Below are 27,111 nucleotides of genomic sequence, written 5' to 3' on the forward strand. Positions count from 1 at the left end.
CTATTTTTGGAGTACAGTAGCAAATAATTTATCATCTTGTAAACAGAAAACTTAGCTATGAACTAATCTATTTCTATATTTTTACAGCCTATATTTCTATTTCAATATTTTTTTATACATAACTGCTTTTTGTACATTTGTTGACATTGTTTTCCATTGAAATTTTTTGTTTTCAAAACTGACAAAACTATACAATTCAACTTGTTTTTTATTTATTATATTGATATTATGCTCTGCACAATGAGACATTTTGATGATACACAGGGTAAATGTCATGCCCAAAGGCTATGTCGTATGCAGAATGACTCCTACTATGGTAATCAGTACTTTTATTTGACCAGATTCCCTGTTATGAGGTGAAAAACACATTCGGCCCAGTTTTGGCACATTTGGCTAAATTGTGCCGAAATCCCAGCTCCGCTTGCCACATTGCCCACTAAAACCTTTGTGGAACATAAATGCTTCAACTGATTCCGTCCAAATTTGCTGCAGTTATAGCCACGATGTTTATGAATACAACCTGGGGGTTCTCCTAGGATTTCCAAAAGACTTTCATGTTGTTTTGCAATGTTTATTTAGAAAAAAATTAAAGCGAGGGCCAAAAAATAGAAAATTTTCTGTGTTTAATCATGAATAAATCAGACGGTTGCAACAGTGGTTCCACTAAAATATATTCATTTATGTCTTACCTTTACACAGGTACCAAAAGTTCGCCTGTAGTCCTCGTAGTTGTGGAGCTATACTTGATTTATTTAAGGTATGTAATTTCAGGCGGAAATTGCTCTAAAACCCATTAGGACTTAACAGGTTAACTGCAGTGCATGCTGGGAGGTGTAGTAGCAGAAGATACTGGGAGGTGTAGTAGCAGACAATCGTTCAACACACGTTTCCTATTATGTCTCTTTTTCTTTTTTCATTTACAGCACTTTGAATTGTCTTGCTACTGAAATGTGCTACATAAATAAACTTGCCTTTTAATATTTGTCATGTTGAGCTGTTTACCAACAAATCCACTATGCAGAGGCTTTTAAAGATTCTCATATTTATGCCTTTGAAACTACAAAAGCCATTATGACATGCCGTATGACACGTTTTCCCCTAAGTAAAGAAACTAGCTTCAATAGACTCTCACAACTATACATTTGAAACTATGACTTATATCACATCGTTTGCCACTAAACTGTTTTTTTTTTCTTTTAAGTGATGAAAATTAGCTTTTAAAGCGACTGGTACTAAAATAACTCATTGTTCCTACTTCAGATATGAAATAAAAATCTGCTCCTAGCACCTGGGTCTGGAAGAAATATTATTTGGAAAAACAAATATGTCAAAATAATAATGGTTTGGGGAAGTATCGCATGCATTCCGAATAATCCGTTTGTAAATGAAAATACCCGTTGATAGATGGTATAGAAATACAACAAACATATTTAGAATAGATTTATTTGAAGCGTGAATAATTAGAATAGACATGTCATTTATGAACCTGAAGCTCGCACGGTGTGTGTCGTCACCCAGTCACGACTCGTGCGCAGAACGTGTACATGACATGTTTATGTTCCACCCCCTCCTCCTATACTGTTACACATACCAGGCTGTCATACCAACAGCCAGCAGCCATGCCTTGAGCAGGCTCTTCCGTGCTCTGACGGCGGTCTTCCTTCACCTAATGGAGCATTTGGGCACCAGCTGGCAGACCGCGGGCATCGCAGCAGCTGATGCTGACTCTGCCGCAGACGTCGACGGCAGCGACGGGGCAGGGGGGAGGATGGAGAGGACGGTGCCCAGCGAACACCAGGACAGGACCAGCAACCAGCAGCAGCAAACGTCCTCAGCGCCGTCCGGGGTGCTCGGTGAGTTTCCCAGAAAAACGATGTAAAAGTAGTGCCCCCGCTGTGTGTACGCTGAGAATCAGAGGAAGCTGGAGATTTGTGTTCGATATGATGCAAAATGAAGATTACAAGCCACTATGCAAGGGTATTGTGATTGTGAAGCATCACTAATGCTAGGCAGACTTGGCTGAGGTGTTTTGTTCTTGGGCCTCAGCTTTCTGTCAACCACAGGTGCATTTAGAAAGCATTAGGTCCATGTCCTGTTGGCTGCTGCTGCTGCTGCAGCTGCTGCTGCTTTGAATAGTAAAAAGAAGAATATGTTGCAGCTCTTTTGCCTTTGCTGGTTACAGAAATAATACCAAGTGGAATTGGTTTTCTAACCTTTAGATGATATGTGTTGTGTGATGTTATGTTTCAGAGTCCTACCAGGTCATTTCTCCTCAAAATCATAAGATAGACAATTATAATGTTTGTTTTTTAATGTGTGTTAAAGTTTATTTCTCTGATTTATTTTATATCAGTAATGTCAATTCTGTCTATTATATCACTCTGATTTACCAAACATTATCTTGAAGTATTTTACGAACAGGTCTATTTCTGGATTGAATCAATTTTAATGCAATCCAGTCCAGTCAATGGTCAGGTCCAGATCCTGTTCTGTTACAGTCCAATAAAATCCGTCTACACTGATCAGACGTGACATTATGAGTATTGTTTTTAACATGCTCAAAAGTTGTTTCCCAGCTTGCTGCAAAAAGTGTCATTGAGGCATGGACTTCTCTAGAACCCTGAAGGTGTGCTGCAGTATCGAGCAACAAGATGTTAGGAGCAGATCTTTTAAGTCCTTGAAGTTGTGAGGTGGGGTCTCCATGTTGTTTATCTAGCGCACTCCACAATTTCTCATTGGATTCAGATCTGTGGAATTTACCAGCTAAGTCAACCCCTCAAACGTGTACTCCTCAACTCATTCTTGAAACTTTTCTGCTTTGTGCCAGGAAGTACTATGCTGCTGAAAGAGACCAGTGCCATCAGGTAATACTATTTCCAAGAACAAGTGTACATACTCTGGAACAATTCTTAAGTAGGTGGAACATCTGCATGGATAGCAGGACCCACTGTTTCACAGTAAAACATTGCTCAGACCATCCCACTGCCGGCGCTGGCTCTTCTCATTGTGCATCCTGGTGGCACAAGTTAACCAGGTCGGCGATGCACACTTCGGGTCATCAGAGTAATGAAAAAGACAACGTGAATCATCAAGCCAGGTCACCTTCATCCATTGCTCTGTGGTCCAGTTACATGTCCATTGTCGGTGCTTTCAATGGTCAGCAGGGGAACGCTGACTGTTCTGCAGCCCCATATACAACAAGCTGTGTATATGGGGCTGCAGTACACAGTGCAACCTTTGTGTACTGTTTATCAGAACCAGCTTTAAATTCTTCAGCTGTAGCCTATCTGTTGGATCGGAGCAAGTCAACCTTCACAGCCTTGCCATGTGAACCAAGTTGCTGGTTCACCACTGTTCCTTCCTGTTCCACAAATGATCAACATCACCACAGCCGACCTGGACACTGGTGCCCACCTTTCCAGCTTCCAACACAAGCACAGGGAGACAGTGGAGTGGAAAGGTTCCCTTTTAACTAGAAGAAATCTGTGAACCTGGCTCAGGATCAGCTCCCATTTTTACCAAGCAGCTGGGGTCCAGAGGACAGAAAAGAAACACGGAGGTAATTAGTATCAATTCTGAGCGAGAGTAGGATTTTGTATGAGTAAAGAAGAGAATAAAAAAATGCAAATGATCAAGGTAAAAGAATATTTTGCTCTTTTTGGTCCCGGTCTGAAAAATTAAACAATATCATTATAACCAAAGCAAGGTCAAAAGAAGACCTAAGGTTCAAATGGATCCATTCTAGCAAAGAGAGTTCTATGTCCAAGATATTCATATCATTGGTAGACAACTGTTCATATTTTATAACATTATTGAGCACTCATGTTTTGTGTAAAAGTCAAATATTATTCTGAGTTGGTTTGGTTTGTCACAGCTCCTGTACCCTTTCTTGTAGCCAGAAGTTTTCCAATGGTAAAGGAGTAAATATGAGTAATCAGTAGCTTACCGTTTTCTATCTCTTTAAACTGTATACTTATTTCCTATTTAAACAGGTCTTTATTTAGGAGATGCAAATTACAATACAATACAATAAGTCATCACAACAGCTCTACCAAATCTTTTTAGATAAAAATTTCACAAAGCCAGAATATTTTGTTTTTAAATAAAATAGATTTGATTTTTACAATTTGTTGCAACAAGTTGAAACAAAATGGGCTGCACAGTGGCGCAGTTGGTAGCACTGTTGCCTTGCAGCAAGAAGGTCCTGGGTTCAATTCCCAACCTGGGGTCTTTCTGCATGGAGTTTGCATGTTCTCCCTGTGCATGCGTGGGTTCTCACCAGGTACTCTGGCTTCCTCCCACAGTCCAAAGACAGGCTTGTTAGGTTAATTGGTCACTCTAAATTGACCTTAGGTGTATGAATGAGTGTGTGCATGGTTGTTTGTGTGTTGCCCTGCGATGGACTGGCGACCTGTCCAGGGCGTACCCCGCCTCTTGCCCATAGACTGCTGGAGATAGGCACCAGCTCCCCCGCGACCCACTATGGAATAAGCGGTAGAAAATGACTGACTGATGACTGACTGAAGTTGAAACAGCTGAGTAAATATTCTTCAAAGATGTTATTCCGTCCATTTTCCCTGGGATTGTAACCATGGGTCTATAGACATAACATGAGCACAGCTGGCTCTCAGCAGGAGGGATAAAACAGGCTACAAGTAGATGGATTTGATCATATAAAATTCCAGCTCATGCACACACACTGAGAGGGTCAACCTATAATTCAGTGAACATTTAGGAGAGCGGTCAGTCACTGCAGCTACAGTGCCAATAAGAAGCAGAGTTTGAGACACTGAGGACCACAGGCAGCAGAAATGGCTGTAGACACAGATGTATTTTGGGATTTTAGCGTTTCAATTTGTTTCTTCTTTTTTTCACTTTTCTATGGTACAATTGAAACATTTCATGATTCAAAGGAATTTGTTTGCAAAAACATCAAATTTGTGTGAAGAGATGATTTTTAAGTTTTGATCGTTCATTTTCCCACTTTCTGTAATTCGCTCTGACCTGCTGGAGATCAACTTCAGTGTCATATCCGGACTGATGGTTACCCGTTCTTGTCTTCTTCACATTAAGCAACACAGGTTCTTAGTTGGGTTAAGGTCTGGTCACAAATTCAAAGTTTAAATCTTCTGATCTTTGACATCCTCTGTTATGTGCCCCACCAAGCTGGAAAACACCCAGATCAGCACCAAATTGTTCCTGGGTTGGAAGGAGTTGCTCTTCTGCAGTGTTCTTGGACAGAACTGTGAGAGACAAGCTCTACTAAAAGAATTGTTTCAGGAAGTTTCACTCCTTACACAACGCAGGGCTAGCCATGGACTGGTTACTGGTATCAAGATTAACCCGGGTTTTATCCATCTATGGTTAGGGATGGAAAATGGATTTTAGTTTATTTATTGTCATAACAATAAGGTCTAACAGATGATGTTAGCAAAACCCCCAAAAATTGCTCTTTAAAGTATTTTTTCCACTGTTGTTTCCATAAAAACATTAATACATAAATACATTTAATTTTAAGTCCATCTTCCCCACCCCCAAATTGACCATCGAACTGTTGTTACGGTTTAAAGTCCTTTTAACGAATTGTCAGACGAAGTGGTGGAGTAACTTGTGTTTTCTTCAGCTGTATGCAGTGCTGGCTAGCTGGCTGAAAAGATGTTGTATTCAAACCTTGATACAATGAAACCACAGTATTTTTCTCTGGGGTTATATCGTGAGAATTTCATACTGGCCCATGGCTACACAGGATTTGTGGTACCTCTCACCTTTTCCTCTCCAAACTAAATATTTTCCAAAAGTCTCAAACATTCAGAATAAAGTTTGATAACAACAATTACCTTTGCCGCAGTCTGTCCATCTCTCCGTTTTTTAAAGCAATCGGTCTGCTAATTAGAACGAGGCAGGGATTCCACCTGGATGGTTTCACAGCTTCACCTGACCTAAAGTTAGCTAATCATTGTGCCTTAGGGCAGAAATGCAGCGGAAAGGATTTTTTTAGTAAAGTTGAGTAAACCTTTCAAAGCCTATATCATAAGACATAATGTGCATCTGATCACTTCTAAACAATAATCTAAAGACAACAGGAATTGACAGCACACAAACTGAAGCTGGAATGTTTGCAACCTGCAAAAATAACACCACTGATGTTATTTTAGAGACAGACTAGTTTGTTTGGGACTGCTTGCACACCGCTCAGTTTGCAGAGTTTTTGTTGGTACAGTAATATTTGCTCAGTCATTTGACCAAAGCAGCAGAATCATTATCTTGGGTGTTTCTGCCATTTTGTTTCAGAGAAAAAAGTAAGGATAAAAATATTCAGAAGAAACAACATCATTGATGAGTTACTAACAACCACCCAGTCATCTGTGTTCATGATCATCACGATGATAAAATACCGCCATCTGTCTCACTTTCTCCTTCATCAGCACCCACTCAGACTTTTCCTGGCCCTGTTTTTATTTTCCTTATATCCTTCCCTGTCAATCTCATCTTTTTTTTTTTCTTTTTTTTTTAGATAAACTGTTCGGGAAACAACTTCTGCTGGCCAGACACTATATCAACTCTCGCAAGTCCTGGTTAAAGATGGTTCCCACAGAAAACTGTGACATCCTCATGACCTTTTCAGGTACAGTATGCTCTGCTCGTCTCTGCTCTGACATGTCCTCCTATGGTAAAGCCCCTGCTGCAGAGAGAACGCTGCACACTGAATGGCGTTGGTGGCCAGCCAGCAGCTTATTTACATGCTTATAACCTAAAAGGTCCTTAGGGAATATTAGGTGCTATCCATTAACAGAAGCTGTTCTTTCTGTTGTATCGTTCAATGAAGGGGCATGCAATGTGAACCTGAAGCATCTCAATAAACAACCATAAACACACGACGTGCAAAGAAGCACATCCTGTTCAATGTGTAGTGTTTAAACAGTGTGCTGTTTACCTTTGGGCTGCTAAAGTCAACATGTATTATTTTAATCAATTGCTGTCAGAGTATATGTCAGAATTGGCTTCATTTTCTCTGACACTCTCTTTAAAGGGGCTATGTGTGCAATCATTTATTTTTTATAATTTCATATGAAAGAGAGAGGGATTCTGGACTAACCTTTAACCCTCAGTACCAACTCCTAGCCTGTTAGTATTCATTGTAATATTATAGTATCAGTGGCGTTATAAATTGCCTCTGCTCAACCGTGTCAGCAGCAGCTGTCTTATGATTGTTCACTTTACTGCATATGAACAGAAGAAAAAATACATGCACTGATTGGAGACTTGTTGAGACCAGTTTTAGTCAATTCTGATGTCTCTTTAAAAACTAATAATATAATACTTTTCCGAATCAATAATAATTCAGCTGTCTCAGCAACAAAATGTTTATGGTAAAATACATTTATTACACAAATAGCCCAAACTTAGAGAGCTAACAGGTCATGGAACAGATGTGAATGCACATAAAAATAAAAAAAGAACAGCATGCCCAATTAATTTCTTTAAAGGATTGATTCTAGTTCACTTTTATTTGCATACATCAAACTGTAGAAGCGAGCGTCATATAACAAGATATTCATGCTTTTCCACAAGAATAAATGGAACCTGTGTCCAACTTAGTATTTAATAGCCAAAGCCTCTCAGACAGGGGCCTAAAGCACACTTTCTGTTCTGATTGATCACTAAGTATTTACAGTTTGACCAGAGGCGATGTCCAATGTGTGTGTGAGAGAGAAATGAGTTAACATTACCCAGCTCTGGACCAAAACAGCCTTTTCTTAATATTTCAAAACAAACAAATGCTTGCAGGGTTGAGACTTCTAACTGTCTTCAGCAACTTATCCTAGTAGTTAGCATGATTAGCGCAGTCAGCATTGCTAACTGTAAACACCAATCTTGTGAAAAGATAAGACACATCAAAGTTGCTGTAATATTACACATATAACAGCAATGTTGATGTTTATTATCTAAATTATCAAGCTTCCTGATATGTGCTGAAGTCTCTGTTGTGGCTTCCTGAACGAAGAGCTGTAATGCCTCTATACAAAATACAGTTTCCTTCAGGAAACTTCTTATAGCTTTTGTGCTTCCTCTGACTTAATTTTAAACACCTCACTGATACTGAAAATGGTTGAATCTTCTTCATTCAGTAACAACTTTGTCACCAAGGAGTGTTGACATCAGCACAACCTGGCAGTGCTTGATATAGTGCAATAACTGATGGGATAAAATATCAGACTTTTAGTTTTGGACCAACTGATCACCGACCAGTGCCAATCAAGCATCTCTAAAATATACACAGAAACTAGTGAAAAACATGCTGATGAACTTCAGACAGATCTATTATGATTTTTTTCCAGATACAATAGATGACCACACTTTGCTGTGGCTCCTGAATCAAATTCGTGTTGGAATCCCACAAGTCAGCATCCAAGTCCGACAGCATAAACACACCCGGGCCCATGCCTTCTTCATCACAACAACGTATGAAAAGTAAGGCACACTCTTGTACAGTTGCAAGTAAGTATTTCAGCTTAGACTCCAAACATTTTATTTTGGGAAGAAATGAAATCCTGCTGCTCTTTCCCCTACAGCTTACTGCGAGGAGCTGAGCAGATGGGCATATACAAGACTGTAAAGCCACAGTTTGGTGGTGGGATGCGCCGCTTTTCCTGGGAGGAGAACAATATCTATGAGAACATAGAGAGCGAGCTCTGCTTCTTCACCTCACAGGTTAGAGGTCCAAACTTTGGTTCTTCATCATCAGTGTCAACTGGTAGTGTTTAAATGTTACACAGTCCTTAGTTTTTTTAAAATACAGTTGTATGTATTATTTTATTTAATTCAATAAAACAATATGTGCATGTTGTGTTTAGGAGCGTCAGAGCATCATTAAGTACTGGCTGGATAATCTGCGTGCCAAACAGGGAGAGATGCTTCACAACATCCACTTCTTGGAGGGACAGCCAATCAGTAAACATTTTTATGCTGCTCTTTATTCTTGTTTTAACCCATAATGGATCTTCTATACAGTCTTGTAATAAAAACCATAGAAATTCCTAAGGGTGTCTGATTGTGTTTCTGCTATAATTAGTGTACCTTTCAAAAGTATTCATACCCTTTGAAGTGTTTGTTACGTTCCAACCCAAAATCTTGGATTTATTTCATTAAGATTTTATGTGACAGATGAAAAGAAAGTACGAGAACAGAAGTCTCAAACAGGGAACTCCCTCCTAAACTCTGGTTACAACTGTTGCTTGGACATTTAGTTCCAGAGCTAATGGCTCGGGGGGTGATTCATCAGATGTTTCCTCTTCATGAGCAAAGGATACTCAACCAGCTGATGACGTCTTGGGTCCAGGCTGTATGTGAAAGGCAGCCCCTTGGTGAGAAAATATTACAGGATTACTTGGCATAACAGAGATATGTTGTTTAAAACCTGCTGATTATTCATAGCTTGTTCTCATAAACCATTTCATTGTAATCTACCCTGTAGATGACATCTGTGACTACTTTGGAGTGAAGATCGGCTTGTATTTTGCTTGGCTGGGTTTCTACACCAACTCCATGCTTTACCCTGCTGTCATTGGCTTTCTTCTCTGGATACTTGCAGAAGCTGACCAGGTATTAGAAACTTCTTTTGTTTTCTACCTTAAAGGGATAGTTCACAATTTTTTGAATAACGCTGTGTTAAAAGGTTATAAGCAGTTAATATCTTACCTGCAGCAGATGAGACTTGGCATCTTCAGATGACTTGGTCCTGGATCCTGATATAACCTGAACGTTTGAGAGGTGACCAGACCAAAGTTGAATTCTACCATCTTAGAACAACTCCGATCTTTAAAACATCATAGCATTTATGCTAATACTATTTTATAAACCTTTAACCTATGGTCATGTTTGTATTGGTCAGTTCTATACCAATAAGGTGATCATTTTAACACAGGAAATGAAGATTGGAGGCAGTGCACCAATGCTCTCCCTGTGTGAAACACATACTCAGAACAAAACGTGCACCTCATTACTGTTCAGAGTAACTAATCTGTTATAAGGTAGTAAATCAAATATACTAAAAACAATTATGTTCAGTTAAACCACAGAAATATTAGCAACTAGCTCTGAAATTAAAAGTCTATATCAATTGTTCAGATTCCTCTGTGGCATAGAAGAATAGTTCACTATACTTTGGTGCATTCAGTCGAATGTATTTTTGCCAGTTTGTGCTGTCTTGTATATGTTCTGATTTTATGAGCCCATTTAAAGAGTTTGCAGTTAAGTTTAGAAAATCAGCACTGTTTCTACAAATGAGAGCCACACACACCGACTGCATGACACCTGTGTGTGTTTCTTTATGACTTTATACATTTAGCATGCTATAATGGAGGATCAGAGATCTTTAATCTAAAAATGAGGGGGGGGAATATGAGTTTACTCCCCCACTTTTGAACGTGTGGGAGCAGTTGCTCCATTTGCTTCATTGTTATAGAAACCTTAAGAAGCCTTTCCATCTTCTTCAATCATTCTTTCTAAAATGTGTCTTCACCTCGTAGGATCATAGGAGAGAGCAGTCAACGTTCCATAGCTCCGTAGTTAAACAGGATTTCACTAATATTTCAAAACAAAGACAACACAACGACAGAGTTGGCCCTTTAAAGTTTTTATGTCAGCATTAAGCACGATTAGCATAGTTAGCAGTTTCAGTGTATGTTTCCTGTTAGCAGAGTTAGCAGGCCCTTTCCTAATGCAGCATGCCCCATAATAGGCAGACCTGGATTCTTTAAAAGGATAAAACACAGCATCTACTGTTATCTACTGACCTCTATCTCCACATGCAGCAGCCTGAATGAACAGCAGACATGCTTCCATAAAAATGTTTCTTTTCTTGAAGGTTCTTAGAGCTTTTTTGTTTCTTCTGCCCTCATCTTTAGAAACATCAATGATACTGAAAATAGCTTCCCAAATTATTAAACACATCCACACTGAGGAGTATTATTAGTGCCACCTGGGGGTGCTTAGGCATGATCACTGAGTTTTAGTTTCTGACCAACCAATCACGCATCAGAGCCAGTCAAGTGTGAAATCAGCCGTTTCTATCCATCAACAGATTTCTTGGTGCATCTCTATAAAAAAGTCATCTACTTCAGGTAATACATGACCTGCTCATAACCTTTTAACAGAACCTCACTTAAACAATTTCTGCATCGTCCCTTAATAACATGTGAAATTTTTAAACTTAGGAAAATATTCATATTTTTATTTTTCTAATCAACTAGCCTTACTGTGAGGAACAGATGAAATCAGAAGTCAGCTGAAGCTTAGGCTCATCAATCCTTTCATCTAATAGCCACTCCCAGCATGCCTTGTGGCATCTAGTTTGCAAGTGGTGCATTTCTGTCATTATTCAAAGAAACAGAAATCATTTTCTGATATTTACATATGCATTTGTTTCTTTGTTTGAAAAATTTAGAGCGAATTTATCCCAAAATGAAAACTGGCCAAGCAGAGACAGATGTTTGTGTAATTTTTTTTAGATTGTTTTTAGAGGGTAATAAGATACACACTAGCTCATTGAAAAGAGCTTCATGAGAATAACGAATTTGCTTTATAACACAAGCTCTTTTCCCATAGTATTTCATTGCATTTTTGCAGAAAATGATCCCCTAACGTCATGTCAAAACAGTCACTATAGGTGAAGTTGTAAAAGAGCAGCTAAAATGCCAAAAGTCTAACTAGCAACCTGGAAAAGAGGAATGGATCTCCTTGAGGTCATTGTATTAGTAATGTTACCTTTAAAGAGTAAAGCCATCATCAGTTTACATTAAATGGCTTCATGTGTAAGGAAACTGCCGAGAATGATGCTGCTAAGAAAACAGCTTTTCAGATCAAGACGAGGTAAGAGGCTCAGCTGCAGTGAAGAAGCATCAGTACCTCCTCAGAGTGTTCCTGAGGAGTGTCCAACAGAACCATGTTGCCACTATAGCACAGCTTGCTCAGCTTCAGCAGCAGGTGGGTGTGAGTACATCTGGAAGCGAGGCAATGACTTTCAGGAAAAATGGACACCAGCATACTGGTGCAAAGTCATATTTATGGTGAATCCTCCTGCTGATTGTCCATTTGTAGGTGAGCGCTAACATGGGTTGTAAGTCCTCCAAACATGAAGCCTTCTGATAAAATCTGAGTCCTGGGTTGTTTATCATCCTCACAGTTCTCTCCAAGAACAAAGAATAAAGAGTGGGATCTCCTCTGAGAGTACTTTCTCCCAACAACCCAGACACAGTCTGGTGATGACCTGAGGCTAAATAAAAACAGTGGCTTCAGGGTTGAAACCTTTTCAGATTACCAAAAATACTTCCAATATACTTGCCAAGATTTCTACATGTCAGCTGTTAATATGTATTTATTTAATAAAAGTTTCCACTCATTTAAAGCTATTTAGCCCGTTTTACTTTAATACACAGACTCATAAAAAGGAAGTGCTGATATTGCACACTTTCATTTATTTGTTTATTAACAAAAATGCTGGTTTTCAACACTTTATTTAGTGTTGTATTTCTCCCATGTGTGCTGCAGAGTCATACTCAGATTATATATTTTTACAGTGCAAACTTTTTAATAAACATTTTAGTACACATTGAACAAAGATGTTTAGAATTTTGGATAGGACTAGAAATATACCAAAGAAGCAATACATTTATCTGTCTCTAATTATCATTGGAGCCAGGTATTTATTTCACTGTTGTACTAAAGAAAACTTTGATGTATGCTTACCATAGCTTTACAGTTAAACATTGCATACAATGACAAAGTCTTTATCTTTCATTCCCACACAGACCAGCCAGGATATCTGCTGCGTGGTTTTTGCCCTCTTCAATGTCGTTTGGGCAACTTTGTTTCTGGAGCGCTGGAAGCGGCGAGAAGCGGAGCTGGCCTACAGATGGGGCACTCTGGACACCCCTGCTGAGTCCTTGGAAGAGCCCAGACCCCAGTTCAGGGTGAGAACTCTTCACAAAGGCTGCTTGAAAGTAAAAGCACAGGTCTCTGCATTACTTTGTTTAGTGATGACCCTGAAAGTTTCTCATGTCTTGGTGTTGTTTCTTCTGACAGTCTGCACATACTTATGACCAATCGCACAACACAGGGTAAGTTAACAATAGCAGGAAACAGCATTGGTGGGTCCATGTGCTCTGAAAGCAAGCAGAAAGGGGGCAGGGCCTATTATGCTGCTTACCCCCACCAACAAAACTAATGATGGAGGGGGGAAGGGGCTGAATGTTAAAAAAACACACAGGGTGTGTGGTGACAGGTCTGGCTAGCTCTTAGCTCAGTCGGTACAGCATGAGACTCTTAATCTCAGGGTCGTAGGTTCGAGACCCATGTTGGGCGATTGTTTTTCTCAGGTGGAGTTTCAGTGTGTTGCCTAAATTCAATTCAATTCAGTTTTATTTATATAGCGCCAATTCACAACACATGTCGTCTCGAGGCACTTCACAACAGACAGGTACATACATTCCTATTAATCCTAACAATTGAACAGTGCAGTCGGAGTTAGCTTTTTAAATTGGATAAAAAGTTTTTCTATCTAAGGAAACCCAGCAGATTGCATCCAGTCAATGACTTGCAGCATTCCCTCCTCCCGGATGAGCATGTAGAGACAGTGGACAGTCACTGGCGTTGACTTTGCAGCAATCCCTCATAGTGAGCATGCATGTAGCGACAGTGGAGAGTAAAAACTCCCTTTTAACAGGAAGAAACCTCCAGCAGAACCAGGCTCAGTGTGAGCGGCCATCTGCCACAACCGTGGGAAGGAAAAGTAAATGTTAATGGATGTAGCTCCTTTAGTCGTTTCACCTAGAAAGAAAGAACAGATAAACTCTGAGCCAGTTAGAGTCTGAAAGAGAGCACTATAATTAGTTACAGTAAAAGCTCAGTCAATTTCCATGTCTAGGAGAGAGAAAGGGTTAAACACTAAAAGACAGGGCCATGTGGATCATTGGTAGAGGGTGAGCATTAAGTTGTTGCCAGCAGAAGCTTGGACGATGCCCCTCTCCAGAAAGGTGTCACAGGCAGACACAGAGCCAGGCCAGGTGTAGCTTCTAGGAAGAGAAAAGAGAGAACAAAGTTAAAAGCTGAAATAACAGCAAACAATGCAAAATTGGAGAGTAGTGTGAGAATGTAGCGAAGAGGGTGAAATAAACAGACCATGTTGGTCTTACACTTGTGAAGTTTATTTTTATACTTCACTTTTATCTAAAACTTCCTGCTGTGTCTGCTGCTTCTTCTTCTGTGTCTCTACAGGGTGTGAAGCGCTGGAGTCCCATAACTGGCTGTGAGGAGTTCTACTACCCTCCCTGGAAGAGAGCTCTGTTCAGATGGCTGGTCAGCCTGCCGGTCTGCCTCCTCTGTCTTTGCTTCGTCTTCCTCGCCATGCTCTTCTGTCTCCAGCTGCAGGTCTCAGTTGGACACAACAGTCCACCAAAAAACAAGATTACACAGTCAAAATAAAGAATTCAGTATTAAAGTACTCAGTTTAAACAGCTGAAGTAAATGTAAATGTTTATATTCATATACAGTTCCTTGCAAAAAGTGTTTACACCTTTTTTCCCATTCCACAAACTTCAGTGTATTTTGTTAGGATTTTATGCGATAGATCAACACAAAGTTGTACATAATTGTGAGGTGGGAGAAGTATGACAAAAATGTAATAAAATTATTCAACTTCAATTCAATAATCAAATTCAATAATCAAATAGTTAGTCAAATTATTCACCAATGAAAATGTGAATATTCCAGTGAAGTTGGGACAATGTGTAAAACTTAAATAAAAACAGAATAAAATGATTTTCAGTACTATTGAACCTGTATGTAATTCAACATGCTACAAAGACAAGATATTTAATGTTCAAATTGATATACTTTATTGCTTTTTTATTTTTGCAAATTTTCACTTGTTTTGAATTTAAAGCTTGCAATGCATTCCCAAAAAGCTTAGACAGGGGTAACTTCATTGGAATTGGGGTTGTATTTGTATTCAGCCCCCCTGGATCATTTGTTTGTAGAACCGCCTTTCACTGCAGTTACGCTTCAAGTCTTTAAGGGTATGTTTCTACCATTTTTGTACATCTACAGACTGAAATGTATGGCCATTTTTCATTGCAAAATAGCTCAAGGTCAGTCAGAGTTCAACATCAATTTTTAAAGACTGGATTTAGATCTGGACTGGAGTGTTCTGTAGTCTCCATCATATTTCCAGGATTATCCTGTATTTAACTCTAATAAACCTAACATCAACTTTGGCCAGATTCCCTCTCCCTGCTGATGAAGACCATCTCTCCAGTATGATTCCTGCATATACATGCCATGGGGATCGAGTCTTCAGGGTGTCTAGTGCTAGTTGTCTCACGCACAGAGCGTTTTCTACATAGGCCAAAAAGTTTAATTTTGGTCTCATTTCTAGGTTTGCAGTTGTGTCATCCTCTTTCTGTGTTCAGATGATGGACTGAACAAAGGTCTGTTAGATGTTTAAAACTCGGGATATTGTTTTCTAACTTAACTCTGCTTTTATTTTTTCCACAACCTTCCTGCTGTGTTCCTTGGTTTTCATGATTAAGTTCATTTTCTAATGTTCTCCAACAAACCTCTGAGGCCTTCACAGAACAGCTGCATTTATACCAAGATTGAATTATACCAAAGAGGACTCTATAGAGGCTAATAGAGAGATTTTGGAAGTCAAGTGGTTGCACTGGATCTTTTCAGGGGTATCAAGTCTGCTAAATACAAATTGAGCTTACAGATTTTTATTTGTATAAGATGCTAGAAACTATGTATCATTTTTCTTTCACTTCTTGATCAGGCACTGCTTTGTGGTGGTCTATCACCTAAATTATTTATAATATTCATTGACGTTTGTGGTTGTAGAGTAAGTATGAACACTATTGCAAGGCACAACATCCCTCACTAGTTCCGATTAAGTTGTTAGCCTTCATTCTTCTAATAACATTCTTCACTTTGCAGGAAGTGGTGATGGAGATTCAGGAGCTGCCTGGTATTACCAGGTTCATCCCTAAGATACTCCTGGCCATCACTGTAACTGTATGTGATGAGGTGTATAAGAAGATTGCCTACTGGCTCAATGACATGGGTAGGAAACTGAAAAATCCTTTTGGTAAATGAAAGAATTCCTGTTGTGTGAATATTAGCAGTTACTTGATAAAAGGAAAGGAAAGGATGGCGTCACTCTTTTTTACTCCAGCAGAAACAGAAACAGGACACAGGACAGCCCTTATACTTATCTCTAATGCCTTATCTTTGTTCATCCAGAGAACTACAGGCTTCAGAGTGCCTATGAGAACAATTTGATCATCAAGATGGTTTTTGTAAGTTCTCCTGTTTTATTTGGTGGTGAAATAGACACGGTTTTTGAAGATAGTTTTATTTTTAATTTCTTCTCATGTTTTCTTGTTTTTCACAGTTTGAATTCATCAATTCTTACCTCAGCCTTTTCTACATTGGATTCTACCTCAAGGACATGGAGCGACTGAAGGAGGTAAGAGCTTCGGGTTAAAAGAGCTTCATTTAGAAGATAGCTGTAATTCTGAATTACAAAAACATGAAATTCTTGAGCTGTCATTTGAATTTGTTCGGGAATATTGCTAAATATTGAGCTTTGGCAAAAAACATGTCCAGTCCTGTAAACAAATAAGCAGATTCCATCAACCTTTAAACACTTTGACTTCAACAAAACTGCTCAGCAGTTGTTGACTGGACAGCTATCTAGAGATAGATAGCTGTCTAGTCTTCTCTGCTTCTTTCATGGTTTTGTTTCTTTTGATGAACCATCGTTATCAGAGCTCAAAGTGCACAATTTCAACATGGTTTTAAAAGAACCAGGCAGTACAAGAAGTCAGTTCTCTAACTTACAGTACAGACCAAAAGTTTGGACACACCTTCTCATTCAAAGAGTTTTCTTTATTTTCATCACTATGAATATTGTAGCTTCACACTGAAGGCATCAAAACTATGAATTAACACATGTGGAATTATATACTGAACAAAAAAGTGTGAAACAACTGAAAATATGTCTTATATTCTAGGTTCTTCAAAGTAGCCACCTTTTGCTTTGATTACTGCTCCGCACACTCTTGGCATTCTGTTGATGAGTTTCAAGAGGTAGTCACCTGAAATGGTTTTCCAACAGTCTTGAAGGAGTTCCCAGAGATGCTTAGCACTTGTTGGCCCTTTTGCCTTCACTCTGCGGTCCAGCTCACCCCAAACCATCTCGATTGGGTTCAGGTCCGGTGACTGTGGAGGCCAGGTCATCTGGCGCAGCACCCCATCACTCTCCTTCTTGGTCAAATAGCCCTTAAACAGCCTGGAGTTGTGTTTGGGGTCATTGTCCTGTTGAAAAATAAATGATGGTCCAACTAAACGCAAATCGGATGGAATAGCATGCCGCTGCAAGATGCTGTGGTAGCCATGCTGGTTCAGTATGCCTTAAAGTTTGAATAAATCTCCAACAGTGTCACCAGCAAAGCACACCATCACACCTCCTCCTCCATGCTTCACGGTGGGAACCAGGTATGTAGAGTCCATCCGTTCACCTCTTCTGCGCCACACAAAGACACGGTGGTTGGAACCAAAGATCTCAAAGTTGGACTCATCAGACCAAAGCACAGATTTCCACTGGTCTAATGTCCATCCCTTGTGTTCTTTAGCCCAAACAAGTCTCTTCTGCTTGTTGCCTGTCCTCAACAGTGGTTTCCTAGCAGCTTTTTTACCATGAAGGCCTGATTCATACAGTCTCCTCTTAACAGTTGTTCTAGAGATGTGTCTGCTGCTAGAAGTCTGTGTGGCATTGACCTGTTCTCTAATCTGAGCTGCTGTTAACCTGCTATTTCTGAGGCTGGTGACTCGGATGAACTTATCGTCCGCAGCAGAGGTGACTCTTGGTCTTCCTTTCCTGGGGCGGTCCTCATGTGAGCCAGTTTCTTTGTAGCGTTTGATGGTTTTTGCGACGGCACTTGGAGACACTTTAAAAGTTTTCCCAATTGTTCGGACTGACTGACCTTCATTTCTTAAAGTATTGATGGCCACTCATTTTTCTTTACTTAGCTGCTTTTTTCTTGCCGTAATACAAATTCTAACAGTCTGTTCAGTAGGACTATCAGCTGTGTACTGTATCCACCTCCTGCACAACACAACTGATGGTCCCAACCCCATTTATAAGGCTTGAAATCCCACTTGTTAAACCTGACAGGGCACACCTGTGAAGTGAAAAACATTTCAGGTGACTACCTCTTGAAGCTCATCAACAGAATACCAAGAGTGTGCGGAACAGTAATCAAAGCAAAAGGTGGCTACTTTGAAGAACTTAGAATATAAGACATATTTTCAGTTGTTTCACACTTTTTTGTTCAGTATATTATTCCACGTGTTAATTCATAGTTTTGATGCCTTCAGTGTGAAGCTACAATATTCATAGTCATGAAAATAAAGACAACTCTTTGAATGAGAAGGTGTGTCCAAACATTTGGTCTGTACTATATATAGACAGACAGACAGACAGACAGACAGACAGACAGACAGACAGACAGACAGACAGACAGACAGACAGACAGACAGACAGACAGACAGACAGACAGACAGACAGACAGACAGACAGACAGACAGACAGACAGACAGACAGACAGACAGACAGACAGACAGACAGACAGACAGACAGACAGACAGACAGACAGACAGACAGACAGACAGATAGATAGATAGATAGATAGATAGATAGATAGATAGATAGATAGATAGATAGATAGATAGATAGATAGATAGATAGATAGATAGATAGATAGATAGATAGATAGATAGATAGATAGATAGATAGATAGATAGATAGATAGATAGATATCTCAAGTGGAGCATTATAGCATTAGTTGTAATCCTCCACTTGTGAAAGTAAATCTGTTGGGCTTCTTCTTGGCACTCAGACAACAATTCTGAGTGCTAGTCTGCCAGACAGGACTTGTAAAAAAAAGAATAAGAAAGACAACACTTAAACCTTTATGAAATTGTTGAAAAGTATAACATTCAGATTAGTTTATTTATTACAGAGAGCATTTGTTTACTTATTTTGGGATAATTTGGGCCCACAGCTTTTTGCATTTTCACTTATATCCTCATTTGTAAGTTACTTTGGATAAAAGCATCTGCCAAATGCATTAAGGTAAACACATAAACAGACTGATTTATATTCTTGTAAAAATCAGGCTGTAACATCACTACATGTGAAATCTTTTACTTAACCTTTGTACATTGCAGCATAAAAAATACTTTTGCTACACATTATTTATTTATTGCAATATTTTCTGTATGCATTTGATTGTTCACCCTCTACCAACCAAACCTAACACTGCTGACAACCACCCTACCCCAGACTGGGCATAAGAACAAAAAATGTTGCTCTACCTAAAGCAGCATTTTTGAGGACACTAAGGAAATGGCTTAGTGTGCTGTGTATCTGTGGTAAATGCCGCACAACTACACAATATGTAGATGTTTCTTTAGTGATAGCTCAGAATGCAATTGACCAATTATAGTTTCTCTTATTGGAACAAATGTCATGCAAACAAACTTTTATTAGTTACCAGTAAAAAGACAACCCTTCAACAATAATGTAGCAGGTATAAGTATATTGGAATTCCAGTTCAATGAATAGGGCTACAACACTGTAGTGAAACCTCTGCAAAACCTGTAACAGTAAAGATCCCCTGAATAGGCGATCTAATTATTTTTATTTCCCATTGTGATCTTTGCCTTAAAAAATCTCCTGTGTTTTAGTGTTTTGTGCAGTTAAACTAGCCAACTCTAAAAAGCCCAGAATTTTAAAGCCTTGATCCAAACACCACCAGTACCAGCAGCAGGACCTTCTGAACTAAAGTAAACTGATTGAGTTTCCACCTACTTACCTGATAACAGTTAACAAATGCAGGGTTGAACACAATCCAGATATAACAATGGCCTTGTTTTTTCATTGCATGGTCATTTAAAAAAAGGCACCAACAAAAGTTACTCTGCATGATTTTAGACCCAACTGTTCGGAGTTTGCATTTGTGCTGAAAGTCTCTGATAAGCATATCCTAAAACTATCATCAGGTGAGCTCAAATATCCAGGATGATCATGTAAACACAGACCTGCTTCTAATCCAAATATGACTAACTGCTCAAGATAACTCTCTGAACTGAAGCTGGCATTTTGTTCCAGTTAAAGTAGGATCCTGAATACCCCAACAACTGTAGAGCACACAAACTCTGGCCCAAGAATCCACAGAAGAATTTCTAAGAGACTATTTATTTTATGAGCACTGCATATGGGATTTTAAGATGTTTGAGGATGTGTGGAATGACAAGGAACAGTAAAGAGGTCAGAACATGAAAGGAGATTTAGGAAAATGAGGGAATCAATGGGATGAAAAGCGGTTGTAAATAAGGTGAGGGAGATGAAAGAGGTTATAAATCAGAATGAGGAGGATAAAAGACAAATAAAGATGAGGAGGATGAAACAGGTCATAAATCGGAATGAGGAGGATAAAAGAGGTCGTAAAGAGGTTCCTGGAGGATGAATAGGATGAAAAGGGAGTTTTAAATAGGGATGGAGAGGATAGGTAAGATGGAAGGAGCAGTATTGAGGGATGAGGAGGATGAGGGGGACATTCCCAAAAAATCGCGTGACACTTTGAAAAACAAACAGATCTAGTTTATATACAAAAATATATAGTCAATACAATTCCGCGAACCCCCAGGAGGTCCAGACCCACACTTTGGAAACTACTGATCTAAGGGAACCCACCCGATTAAAGGAAACCCAAGAGGATGAGTGGGATGAAACAGGCTTTTAAAGAGGAATCAAGAATCGGAGTTTGATTAAAAGAGATTATAAAAAGGGACATAAGGTTATGAGGAAGATAGGTGCTGAGCAATAGCAAGTAGTAACATGGTGTGGTGAGGTTTGGAGCCTCATATAATGTGTTCCATATGGATGAGCCAACTAGAAGAAGGCTAACTAGGTGATTGGATGCACAGTTGTGACATGGCCATGCTCCTGAGCCAAAATTAATTAATAACATTCAATTAGATGATGAAGTTTCTCTCATCCATTCTTCAAACACTGCTGTAACTGTAATTAATGACATTTTTTCTGTTATATATCAAATGTGAAGTTTCTGTTTTCCTTTCAGATGTTAGCTACTCTGCTGATTTTCCGCCAGTTCCTGCAAAACATCAAAGAAGTCCTTCAGCCATATCTCTACGAACAAAGCAAGCTTGGTGTCTTCACTCCAAAGATGTTGTGGGAGCTCCTCCAAGCAATCATTCTCAAGTATGGGCGCCTGGCTCTGGGGAGGGCACATGCCTCAATGACATCCTATTCATTTTTGAGTCCCACGTGGATGTCAAACAGTCACGCAGCAAACTGCAACCAGGAGCTGAGGAGAAGAGGTGATCTGAAAGCTGGTTTCAGGCTTTCAGAGGAAGAGTGGGACATGGATGACAGTGTTATGAAGCATCGCAAAGTCAGCTTTACAGAGAAGCTGGACTACAAGAATGTCAAGACGGAGACCTACGCTGTGGAGGACAGTTTCCTGGAGGACAGTCCAACACTGGTGGAAGATGGGATGGATCCATCCAGTGTTTTTGACAGTTGTGATGAGGATAGTGATTGTGAATTGTTGTCTCAGGTAGTATGGTCAACACTGTTTATTATCTATATCTTTCTCCCTAGTGGTCAGAGTCTACTGGCATCTTAGAAGATGTGTGAATAAACAACGTTTTGCCATTCTTTTCACTAAAGATGTCTCAGTTATTAGCACAGAATGTATCATGTGAAATGCTTCCTTCAACAGGAGACCAAGGAGACTGTTAGTGTGTCCTCTTCAAAAGAATTCGACTATTTCTATCAGAGAAGAAAGAACGTAGGTGAGGGTAAAGATGACAAGAAATCTTGGATGGATCCACCAGAAGAACCTAAAACTGTTGCTTTGACCCAGGCTGAGATTGAGAGTTGTATGCAGACATATGAGGTAGCATTCCGGATATATCCAAAATGTACTTCCAGAATCATGTCTACCTACACTTATGTGTACACATTGAAATATTGGAATAATCTTTTATTGTTGTGATTTGATGTGATTAGGGAACACTTCAGGACTACCAGGAGATGTTCATTCAGTTCGGCTACGTGGTGCTCTTCTCTTCTGCCTTTCCCCTTGCAGCCATGTGTGCTCTTATCAACAACATTATTGAGATACGAAGTGATGCCCTGAAGCTCTGCACCGGCCTTCAGAGACCCTTCGGACAGAGAGTGGAGAACATCGGACAGTGGCAGGTCAGTGGCTTTCAGCTTGGAGAATGTCAGTAATGTCTTTCGGGTTCCTATCTCAGCAGCCTGTATATTTGTCTGTTTTTCTCAACAACAGACTGCAATGGAGGCCATGGGCTTAATAGCCATAATAGTTAACTGTTACCTGATTGGTCAGTGTGGCCAGCTTCAGCGTCTGTTCCCCTGGCTGAGCCCTGAGATGACCATCATCTCCATTGTCTTACTTGAGGTATTTACTCTAAAGTTTCATGAACATAAAGAAGTTCTTCCTCTTAGTCCATAATCATAAACACTTAACATCTGACAAGTTTTATGGTGTATGTACTTATTTATCCATCAAATCACAGATTGTGAAAATGAAGTCTTTGTACTCTGATGTGTTGTGTTGAGTTTGTCTCTTGTGGTCTTGTGGGTTTTTCAGCACTTTGCAATCCTTCTAAAGTACATCATCCATGTCGCCATCCCTGATATCCCTGGCTGGGTGGCAGATGAGATGGCCAAGCTAGAGTACCGACGAAGGGAAGCTTTCAAGGTATATAGCTATATCATAGCTTGAAAGACCTTCTGCCAACACAAGGCCAGCTGTTGGCTGCATATTGGGTAGTTTGTGTTGTATTGTTGTATATCTCTGTTCATGTGTCCCTTGGTCTCATTAACCTGAAATGCTCTGTGGTTGAAAGTGTGAAAATGTACTTACTCCTATTTCTGATTTCTTCAGTTCTTACTTGTTATACATAAGAGCAAAATGACCCGATTAACTACAAAAAATGGTTTTTAAATGATGATTTCATTTATTAAGGAAAAAAGGTATCCAAACCAACCTGGCCCTATGCAATCACCCACCTCCCTTGTTAAAATGTGAATTAACTGTATTCAGCCAAGTTCAGTTTCACAAGACAAGGCTGATTACTGCCAGAACTTAAGGTAGGCTAAATTATCTCAAAAAGCAACATATCATATCCTGGTCAAAAAAAGAACAGATGAGAGACAGTCATTGACATCTATCAGTTTGGAAAGGGCTTCTAAGTCATTTCTAATGATATAAGACTCCAGTGAACCATAGTAAGAACCGTTGTCCTCAAATGGAGAAAACACAGACAGTAGTAAAATTTCCCAGGAGTGACTGGTCTACCAAAATTATTTTAAGAGTGCATCAAGAAAGTCACACAAGAAACCAAAATAACATCTAAGGCTCTGAGGTCCTCATTTGCCTCAGTTAAGGTCAGAGTTCATAATTCAACAATAAGAAAGAGAGACTGGACAAAAATGGCATCTAAAGCAGAGGTCAAAGGTGAGCACTGTGGCTGACCAATCTATCTTGATGATGCCCAAGACTTTTCTCCACCTCTGAATGGCTCAAAACAAAGTAAAATGAAGGATTTAATGACTTGTATGAATTGAGATGCTCTAGTGTGACCTTTAACAGACTGTTACTTCTTGAAAACGCTCCAGAATGGCAGAATTAAAACAAGTCTGCATAAGGGGTGGGCCAAAGTTGCTCTACAGTGATGTAAATAACTTATTTATTACAAACACTTGATGGCAGTTGTTGCTACTCAAGAGTGGCAACTACTTATTAGGTTTAGGGTGTAATTACTTTTCATACAGGGCCAGGTTTGTTTGGATAGATATTTTCCCTTAATAAATAAATAAATAATAATGAAGTCCCTTAATTTAGGCCATATTTGGCTGATATTAACATCAGATTGATGATGAGACACATTTAGGTGGGCCCAAAAGCAAAAACAGAAGCAATCTGTAAGATTTCACTGTATGACATCTTCAGTAGTTTAAGTGTTCAAGCATTACAGACAGTTTAAATACTTTTATTCTAGAAAATATATAACTAACCATGTTTTTTAATTTTTTTTATATACTAGCAAAACAGCTCAAATTCACAGTTAGGAAAAATAACATTAAAGCATTAAATACTGTACTAACTTAACCGCAAAACCTGTTAACCATGGTCAGAAGGCCGTGGTTTTGTGCTTTAAAGTCCTTGCCCTCGTTATTGCCATGGCTGAGACAAAACCTTCAGCATAAAACTCAAATTTGTAACTTCTTCATGCAAAGGTTGGAGCTTCATCAGTACAGACAGCAGCATTTCTGCTCTCCTCTCCTCTCCTCTCGCCACGCCATCCTCACATCAGAACCCCTTATTTTTAACTTCTTATTTTATAAGTTAAGACTTCTGCCTCCATGTGTCTTCACCAGAGATGAGATTTCCAAAAAGCTTCTAACATCTAGATCCAGTATGTTCCATGACAGACGAGAGATTGGATGAACAGATGTCAGACATAGCTGAAGGCTTCAGCTAGGGTACTTTAAATGTTTTCTCAGGGAAGGTGTTGAATAATGTAAGGATGTCGGATTTGTTACTTTGTCCTAAATGTCTCTCCTTTCAGAAACATGAGCTGCAGGCACAGCAGCACTTCCAACAGCAGCTCAGGCGCCGGCGGGAAGAGGAGGAGCTTCACCGTCAGGCTCAGCTGCAGGCAGAAGCTCGTCACGAGAGCGACTACCACAAGGCAGATATGCAGCACCAGCACCACCACGACAAAGCACAGGGAAGCAAGCCTGGGGACAAGCCCAAAAGACCCAACTCTCTGCTGGGAAATAACAACGTGATGAAGCTGAAGCAGATTATTCCTCTTCAAGGAAAGTTCTCGTCCGGTACTTCACGGTCACCAGCTCAGTCCCCAACAGGAGGCGAAGCAAAGCTCCCTGGGTTTCTGAAGTTCTTAAAATCACCTGAGGTGAAAAAAGAGCCAGCAGTGGCAGTAGGAGCAACACCAGGCTCTGCGGTAACGTCTTCAGCCCCCCCTGGTGCCCAGGAAAGGTCACAATCCCCAAACAGGACATTTAGTCCAGGAAAGCTGTTCAGTTTCAGCAAATCAGAGGGTACTGTGGTGTGTGCTAATGGGACACAGCAGCTGACTCAGGCTGCTAATTGTCAACCCAACAGGGCTGATTTAAACACAACCACAGAGGAAATACCCTCAAATGAGTCAGATAAAGGAGAATCAAGACTACAGACTGATTTAGAAAACCCAAAGACTTAATAAATGATCAGCCACTGCAATGTCATATTATAAAGGGAGTAAAATGTCCAAATCATGCACAATTTAGAGGCACTGATGCACCCATGGTTTAGAACCTGTTAAACCACAAGGACCACATGTAATGTCAGCAAGTGTTCAGCTTACACTCTTGATGCAACTTCATAAAGTGTGGCACTGTCTGTATGTACACCTAATTATCTAACCTCCATGTAAAAACTGTACAGTAAGTTTCACTGATTCTGTGGGGGTTCACTAACATCTGCTTAAAGCTAAAGGACAGGATGACAACTTGTTCTGAGACAGTACCAGAGCCAGAAAGGGTTAATGTGGTGGACCTTTGCTTCAGAATCCAGAACCAGGACACTAGAAAGGCATTCTGTTTGTCAAAGAACAAAAACAGCAGCTTCCAGGTCCAGGCTGGTTTCTCAATTTGATGCCAGTATTGGATGCATGTTTCCATGTGCATGCGTGACATGTTCATTGTGTTTTTAGTTGCAACGCACGTTCAAAGCCATGGATTCTTCTGCAGAAGGTCAGATATAGTCACTGTGACCATGAAAAAAAAAATCTATTTTTCAAATCTTTAATTTTCTCTTAATTAATTTTACTACATAAATTAGTGAATGTAACGCTGAAGCAAATAAATGTCACTCAAGTCAATCACCCTTGGCGAGATCCTGCATGGGATGATTAGGTGTTGCTTTATGAGAGACCATGCTGCTGGGTTATAATGTCTCCAGGACAGAAATGTTAACAAAACCTTAAAAACGCTTCAGTTCAGAAGCCAAACTCTGAGCTTTTGGGTTATCCACAAGTGTTGAAACCTACAGTGAAGATAAAAAAAAGTACACCCCAACGTTCTAGGGTTTCATATATTTTAGGACATAATAAACCTGATTGGATCTTTTCCAGGTTAACTCTAAACTGAACCACACAAAGTAAACTGTAGAATACATACTCCGTTTCCATAATGGAAAAACTGGGGGGGAAAAAACTAAGTGCGTGGATTCTGTGTGTATCCTCTCTTGCTTCAGACTCTGGGATTCCAATTCCCAAATGAAGTGCACACTTTACTTTCTTCTGAAAACATCAACTGGGCAGCAGTCCAGTTCTTCTTTTCATTAGCCCAGGTAAGACTCTTGTAGTTCCTACAAGTGGATCTTGATGTGCTGACTCCATTCTTTCAAGACTGGGGTTATCCTTGTTGCTGTCACTTTTTTCTTCCACTTAATTTCCTATGAATGTGCTTGGATACAGCACTTTGTGAACAACCAGCTTCTTTACCATGACATTTGTCAGTGACTGTCTTCCATCTAGTCAGCAGTCCTTTGCGGGTGTTTTGAGTTAACAAGCTGATTACGGTTTGAAACCATTAATTTTCAATATTTAACATTTTCAAAGAATTCTAAGACACTGGATTTATGGTTTTTCTGATCTGTAAGCCATAATCATTAACATTACTAGAAATGAAGGCTTGAAAATATTCACTATGTCTAATGAGTCTGCATGAATTTCACTTTCTGAAATTAGTGAAACAAAAATGAACTCTTAATGTTTTTTAAGATGTATCTGTAATCATGAGTGGAAAACATTGAAAGCAGTTGTCATTCTTCACTGGAACAGACTTATCTGCAAATTCATGCAATGCTTCACAAACGGTACAATTGGAAATCTGTTAGACCATAATGCACAGTGCAATGTTTGGAG

At 39.6% G+C, this 27,111-nt stretch overlaps 1 protein-coding gene across 1 annotated transcript; it reads left to right on the forward strand.

The window, feature by feature from the left end:
• Window positions 1–1,559: 1,559 nt before the first annotated feature.
• On the forward strand, window positions 1,560–26,064 carry ano8a (anoctamin 8a). The gene is made up of 18 exons (XM_047369364.1): window positions 1,560–1,853; window positions 6,515–6,625; window positions 8,340–8,472; window positions 8,574–8,712; window positions 8,856–8,952; window positions 9,249–9,365; window positions 9,476–9,603; window positions 12,810–12,971; window positions 14,275–14,427; window positions 15,991–16,117; window positions 16,297–16,352; window positions 16,448–16,522; window positions 21,204–21,701; window positions 21,867–22,043; window positions 22,157–22,348; window positions 22,440–22,571; window positions 22,764–22,874; window positions 24,748–26,064. The coding sequence occupies exons 1-18, from the start codon at window positions 1,670–1,672 to the stop codon at window positions 25,402–25,404; spliced, it is 3,249 nt and encodes a 1,082-aa protein (XP_047225320.1). The 5' UTR covers window positions 1,560–1,669; the 3' UTR covers window positions 25,405–26,064.
• The last annotated feature ends 1,047 nt before the right edge of the window (window positions 26,065–27,111 follow it).

This window comes from Girardinichthys multiradiatus, chromosome 6 (assembly GCF_021462225.1).
Source record: "Girardinichthys multiradiatus isolate DD_20200921_A chromosome 6, DD_fGirMul_XY1, whole genome shotgun sequence".
Lineage (NCBI taxonomy): Eukaryota > Metazoa > Chordata > Actinopteri > Cyprinodontiformes > Goodeidae > Girardinichthys > Girardinichthys multiradiatus.